This window comes from Tuber melanosporum, assembly GCF_000151645.1.
Source record: "Tuber melanosporum whole genome shotgun sequence assembly, scaffold_130, strain Mel28".
NCBI lineage: Eukaryota > Fungi > Ascomycota > Pezizomycetes > Pezizales > Tuberaceae > Tuber > Tuber melanosporum.
This window is the reverse complement of record NW_003298787.1, coordinates 1-7,066: the sequence shown is the minus strand read 5'-3', so window position 1 is coordinate 7,066 and position 7,066 is coordinate 1. Positions and strand designations below refer to the sequence as shown.

Here is a 7,066-nt window from a genome sequence, read left to right as displayed (position 1 = left end):
TGTCAAAGCCTCCAATCTCTCTTCCTGAATTGTTGTTCCTCGCTTCTTCACTTTTCCTTCAACCATACTCCTATATCTTTTCCTACTTTCAGGATTTGGTGCTGGATTTACAATCTCAATCAGAGGATTAACAGACTGCTTCTCCACTAAAACTGGTCTCTCAGCTAATCCCAGATTCACAATAGCCTGAGGAATACGAGGATATAGCTGCCATGTTTGTGTACTGACAGGTATTGGAGCCAGACCTTGGTGAGGTAACCAAGCCCCTTGAAATGATAATTGTGAACGTGGAAATGACATTATGATAGAATTATGAAAGTAAAAGTTCTTGTCTTTCTGGGAAGCAGAAACTGTCTGTATGATACTCTCCTACCTCTCATGATCTTTACCTTTTGCTCACTCTACTTACTTATGATGTCTACATCACAGATTATTGGTTCTGTAGGTAACCCTAAACCTTAACTACCCTTCCTCCTACCACAAATATTGAATAAGGCGCATGCCTTATTTATGGAATTCTGCGGTACTCTACGGGTACAGTACTCGTACCAAGGTTGTGGCACAGCCACAACCCATGGCAGCTCGCTGGCTCGCAACCGTGGGCACTCTCAAAAGAGTGCCCGACAGCTCAATGGTTCTTGACAGCTCAACGGTCCATTGCTGATTGCCATAGCAATGCCCTAACTTTACATAATAAGACTATTCAGCAGCACATAAGAAATTAAGAATACAGAGAGATGAATTAGAATAGAGTATAATTCTCAATAGAATCTACTATATTGAGAATTCTGCTACTTGGGCCAAAGTTGTGGCACAGCCACAACTCATATCAACTTACTGGCTCACCACTGTGAGTACTTGCAAGTGAGTAACTGTTTGTCCAATGGGTTTTTAAAGCTCAATAGCCCATTGCTGATTGCTATAGAAATATGGTTCTCAATATTATTGTACAACTTGAAGTGAATGAACTATCAGTATTCTATATACTATTCAACTGCTTATTTAGTTTGTAGATTAACCAATTCTATAGTAGTATCTTTCACCAAAACCATGCTAATTATATCCTGACTGTCTTGCTCAATTGTTTATTTATACCTCTCTCTTACACTCTCACACTCCTCCTCTTCACAATTTTACGATAGACTGCCTCTAATATTGTACCATTTACTTTCACCAATACTTTCACACTCGCTTTTCTACTCATTTTGCAAATTTCTTATCATATTATGTATAGACTCCTCCACTCTCTCTAGTTCTCCAACTTGTTAACATGGTATAGCCTAGTAGATTTCTCCTCAAGTTTCCATCCCTTATGCAGTCAGTATCAGAGCAGGCGCTTATTCCTCCAAGTCAACGTTGTGAACCTTATGTCGATATTGAAGCCCGCATTCAGGCTGCTATATCTTTTCTTCATACAACTGGTAAAGACAATCCTGACCTTGCATCCACAGCCATGAGATATGAAATTCCACTACAACGACTTCGTACACGCTGGCAGGGTCGACAATCAAAGTTAGAGCGTCCAGCTGCAAACCGCAAGCTTACAGAAGACTAAGAGGCTGCTGTATGTCAGTATCTGGACAGGCTTGACAATATTGGAACTAGTGCCAGGCTCCAGATGGTATCAGGATGTGCTAATAAAATTCTACAAAATGCTTATACCGGAGTATTGCCTGCACTAACAGTCAGCAAATATTGGGCTCAGAGATTTCTTAATCGTTATCCTGAGTATTATGTGTGCAAGCAAAAGACTATTGACGTTGACTGCAAGAATGCCCATCATCCAGATGATATACAAAGCTGGTTTGAGAAGTACCATGTTGTTTGTCATCAGTATCAGATTCGAAAGGAGGATATATATAATTTTGATGAAACTAGATTCCGTATAGGCATTGGACGTGACCAGTAGATTATAACCCAAGATCCAAATCATCAAACATACCGGGGCAGCTCCACTAATCGTCAGTTAATTTCAGTTTGTAAAACAATTAGTGGCGATAGGTGTATTCTACCTCCCATGATTATTATTCCTGGTGTTATTCACCAGGAATCTTGGTACACAGCTACCTCAATACCTAACAACTACCTGATTGGTACTTCTGAGACTGGTTATAGTAATGACTATTTATCGATGATGTGGCTAGCCCACTTTCGAAAGTTTTCTGCTCAACGTCAAGTGGCAGAATATCGTTTACTGCTCCTGGATGGTTTCAGCTCACATTGTACGAAGCAGTTTATTGACTACTGTGATGTGCATAAGATTGTTGTCTTCTGCCTATCCCCTCATACGAGCCACTTATTGCAGCCTTTAGATGTGGTTGTTTTTCAACCCTATAAGCATTACCATGCGGAGGCAGTAGAAGCAGCAACTCATACTGGGTGTGGAGTGTTTGACAAAATAGAATTCTTAGACCATATTGATTCTATACGACAGTACGCATTCAAAAAATCAACAATTATCTCCTCATTCCGAGTAACTGGTCTAATCACCTATGATCCTAATATTGTACTTACCAAGTTGCGTGAGTTTCAACCTTCTCCTCAGCAACCAGTCACCCCTCCTCCTATCAGCTCTCCTACTATACCACTTACAATCCAAAGTCTTAAAAGACAGGGAGATGAATTACTCCACAAGGCAGCAGATCTTTCTCCTACATTTCAGTACAGGCTGAAGCTAGTCTTACAGGGTGGACTAGCTCAAGCACAGTCTGAAGCCCTAGCTATGGAACATCTGGAAAATACCAGAGCAGCTGAGGAAGTAAGAAGTGCACAGTGAAAGGGTCAAAATAGACAACAAGTGCAAAAAGGTGGAGTTATATATCCTGAAGATGCACGACAGATGGTTAAAAAAAAAGAGGATGCAGAGCTTGAAAAGGCTGAAAACCAGTTAAGATGTGCACAATATGCAAAGAAAAAAGCTAAGCATGCTGAACGTAAACCATTACTAACTGAGATGAAAATGTATGTCAAAGACAGACATACTATGCTAGCATATAAAAAGAAAATATCCAGACTAATAATCAAGGGTATTAAGCAGCAATCAAGGCTGCAAAAATCAATGTAATATAGAGTAGCTGTATTCTCATGATAGTATATTTAAATCAAAATTATACTCTATTCTAATTCATCTCTCTGTATTCTTAATTTCTCATGTGCTGCTGAATAGTCTTATTGTGTAAAGTTAGGGCATTGCCATGGCAACCAGGAATGGACCGTTGAGTTGTCAAGAACCATTGAGCTGTCGGGCACTCTCTTGAAAGTGCCCACGGTTGCGAGCCAGCGAGCTGCCGTGGGTTGTGGCTGTGCCACAACCTTGGCACGAGTACCGGTATTTGAGGGTGTCGATCGATCTAATGACCAGAAGATCATTTTTCCTAATAGTATTGAGTGATCTTTCCTCATCGCCCAGAGGACCTCTCGGAAGACACATATCGCCACTCCATTTACGCTCACATTGATCACTTAAAAAGTACGGCAGCATCATGCTCAGACCTCCTTTCAAGTCACTGTGTATGGTATTAGACTATCTTGAACGCCCCGGTCTCAATCTCATCGAGTATAGTACCGGCACTATCAACATATCTCACAATAGAAATGAGGACTTGATGCATCAGAGGAGAGGGAGCAAAGAGAAAGCAACAATGCCCATTATTTTAAAACCGTAACAATTGCCAACTATCCACCCAATACACCCCACCACCGTAACCATAGTTTCATGAATCTTCGGAAATGATGAAATGTGAACTACTGCTACTACTACCGTACATTCCCTACCCCCCTTTACGATTACCTGCTTTGTGCAGCGCCCGTGAATGCCGTCGCCACCCAGCCCAGAAAATTTAAAAAGGTGAAAAATGTGATCGATCAATTGACTAAAGCGAGCCAGAAAGCGAGATGTAAAATGAAGGAGAAGAGAAGAAAGCCCCCAGAATGAAATATGGATCATGCAGATCATGCAAGCAAAAATGCAAAGAATTGTAAAGAGAAAGCAAAGAAAAGAAAAGAAAAACTTCCCATACGCCGCTATCATGCTATCGCCCGTTTTGTGTGGTTCCGTTTGGTAAATTTACTGGAGGGGTTCTGAGGAACTGCTTAGTCTGTTTAGGTGGAGATATACGTCTGTTCCGTACCTATTCATAATACTCTCAGTGTTGATCCTGTATTTGGGGGGCCGTGACTCACCCTTCCATGCTTATTAACTTCAGATCTCCACCAAAGTATCTTGCATACAACCTTGATATTGGTAATCCATAGCCGAAACCAGCCATGGGTGCCTTGAAGTCGCTCTTGTTGAAGTCTGGGTCGATCGGCGGGGTCGATTCTACGGTTGTGTACATATATGTCCAGACCAAGGGTATGGCGCTCCTCGGGACCCCACCTCCTTCATCGGATATTTTGATAGTGATGTCCTATGAACCGATAAGCATAAATAACACCAATACAGTCATGTCACCAAACAAACCTCCTTGCCTTCCGTAACAATCAGTTTGACCGGCGGGAATTCCTCAGCGTCACTTCCGTGTGTCTCCACAACGGCTCTGAGTGAGTTTTTCAAAGTTTCGAATAGCATGTGACTCAGATGTCCCGGGACGTACATAAAGTGCAGATCAGACTTGCAAACCAACTGCACTTTGGGAGCGTCAAACAGTCCGTAATAATCCTCGCAGACAAAGCGGGCATTCTCGATAGCCTCCTGTGCGAGTTCGCGAACATTGGTTTTTGTGCAAATAATTCCCACGTAGTCCTCTTGCTCAGGAGCGGAATTGAGTGCGACGTGCTGGCCAATGAGCATGCGAATCCCTATCCGAGACATGTAAAAACGGTCCAGGAATGATTGGATTGAGTTGTCGATCTGCATCCGTTGCCGTTTCCGCTTGTACTCGTTGATTCCCATCGCTGCATGAAGTTACACAAGTTAGCGCTTGCATTCTTGTGTGTGAGGCTCGGTGTTAGCTTTGAAAAAGTGCAATACCCATGGTTGTAACAACGGGATCATGGCGATGCTTAATGTTTTGTAAAATTTTAGTGAAACGCTTATTATAGTCGACAATTTCTGGCGGCCACCTCACTCCGTCGTCAACTGTAGCATAGTATCGCCTGTTAAACGTTAGCCAGCGCAGCGAGGGAGTTTGGTTAATTGTAATGTGCCCGGGGATTTTTAGGAAAAACTGCCAGTGCACACAATGGTACCAAGGTTTGGCCTTTTGGGGTGAATCTAGGTGGTGTGCAATAGTAGTCCACCTTGTGGGGTGCTTTGACATTACGAGTAGGGGAGTAGGGTTGGAAATCACCTTTGCGCCTTCCTTACACTGCCAGTAGTATTGGTGGCAATTAGCCACGGTGGACTTCGGTAAGCTGCGGGTTCGATATCAGGGTTGGCGAGACCGGTTTCTAAAGGGATGGGCGAGCCATTTTCTCTTCGCATCAACTTTTCACGTATTTCTCGGGAAAGGACGGGTTTCGGAAGGCTAGTGATCTCCTACGGTTGTTGTTGCAGTGTTAACCTACGAACGGGGAGCAAGTTATAGACCATGAATCACCAACCTCAAATGACTGCATATACCAATTGGCAACTTTCTGAATGGAGGGCATCTCACTCAATCCATCAGGCAATTGATTCAACTCCCTCACCCTGTGAGCCAAACGGATTGGCAATTCTTCACTCAAAAATTGTGAGGCCTTAAATAGTGTTCCTGGTTTCCGACTCAAGTCAACAAGTTGTGGTTTCCAACGCCGCACATTCGGACCCTCGAGCTCACCAGCGGATGGATTCCGTCCGAATTGCACCATCTGTCGCAAACTCACACCAGTAGCAGGAAACTGGCTATAATGAGTGATGGTGTCCATCAAGGCCTGCGTTGGTTTCCACATGATGGGCGGCTCTGCTACCGGCTAAGGAATGGTGAATGGAGGGGTTTTTTTTTTGCAACTATCGTGGAGGGGGTGATGGTGGAGGGAGAAAGCTTGCGAGTATTAAAGAAGCACGTAAGAAAAGAAAAAATGTAGGTAGTAGCAGAACGGCTAAGGCTGTGTGGAGGGGATGGAGAGAGGAGTGTTGCGAGGCAGAGGTGTTGTAGGGGCAAGACGACAAAACAATGATTGTGGATAGGACTGAGTAAGGACGTGGGGGGAGGCAGTTTGGCAGCAGCACATGTGAAGACCAAGGACAAAGACGGAGCTTGGGGTTTGGGTTGCTAGAACAAGGAGCACGAGTACTATTCGTAGAGTGCCGTAGCCGGTGCTGTGCTTGAAATGGATGGGTGACCAAAGTTGGAGGGTGGGGTGCTGGCTGGGCCTCCTTGCTTGAGGGCTTGCTGGTTGAACAAACCTGTCGATGGAATAATGCACGTGCGAACTAGGGATCCGAGCAGGAAATGCTATGCGACAACCGTTGGGATTACTCGTACCGGTAATGGAACCGGAGCCGGGATTCCTTCGTACTTGTACGCCCACCTATCTATGATATCTGCCCACCTCTTCTAACCACCCTTATCCGACAGACACACACACACGCCACCGATCCTTTCCCTCTCGTCCTTTCTCAGCTCCCCTGTTGCTCTCTTCCCACCAGGACACCAAATACACGCATGTGCGAATGCACCAGTATTGCAGGCCGGATACCGATAGGGTATCGGTACCACACTAGGAGTACTCGTACGAGTAGACAGACCAAACCACCCCAACTAACCTAAACTTGTTCCACCTTTCGCTCTACTGTGGCTCGCAGTACCGGTGGTGAAAGTCGTCGAGTATCGGTAGGCTGTGAGTAGTTTATCCGCCCGCTCCCCCGCACCTTCTGGTTTTCACTGCCTCAGCGGAAATAGTGTGGGGAAGGAGGATACCGGATACCGTGTATGTGCGGGCGAACGGAAAAACTGTGACTGTTTTGGAAGGGAAGACGCCCGTCCAGCTCAGAGGTGATCAGGAGAACTCTCGACATCCGAAGAGGACCCTGGGAACATGGTCTTATACGCGCTGGGGTCGGCCGTTACTTCTACTACAATGTGGTGTCAAGGGTTCGATAGCTACGAGGCAAATGATCTTCCCTCACCGGGGCATTAGCCCA

At 44.7% G+C, this 7,066-nt stretch overlaps 1 protein-coding gene; it reads right to left on the bottom strand.

The window, feature by feature from the left end:
* Positions 1–3,625: 3,625 nt before the first annotated feature.
* Positions 3,626–7,025, bottom strand: GSTUM_00002314001 (uncharacterized protein). XM_002836086.2 has 9 exons: positions 5,760–7,025; positions 5,664–5,693; positions 5,545–5,596; positions 5,430–5,479; positions 5,292–5,391; positions 4,973–5,097; positions 4,463–4,896; positions 4,183–4,409; positions 3,626–4,130 (listed from the first exon to the last, which is right to left on the bottom strand). Exons 1-9 carry the CDS (start codon positions 5,869–5,871, stop codon positions 4,067–4,069), a joined length of 1,194 nt encoding a protein of 397 aa, XP_002836132.1. The 5' UTR covers positions 5,872–7,025; the 3' UTR covers positions 3,626–4,066.
* Between the last annotated feature and the right edge of the window lie 41 nt (positions 7,026–7,066).

Coding starts and splice junctions, on each gene's coding strand:
- GSTUM_00002314001 (XM_002836086.2), bottom strand. CDS start 5,871: ATGTGGAAACCAACGCAGGCCTTGATGGACACCATCACTCATTATAGC. Junction 5,480..5,544: donor GGTATATGCAGTCATTTGAG/GTTGGTGATTCA, acceptor CAACAACCGTAG/GAGATCACTAGCCTTCCGAA. Junction 5,098..5,291: donor AGTGTAAGGAAGGCGCAAAG/GTGATTTCCAAC, acceptor AACGTTTAACAG/GCGATACTATGCTACAGTTG.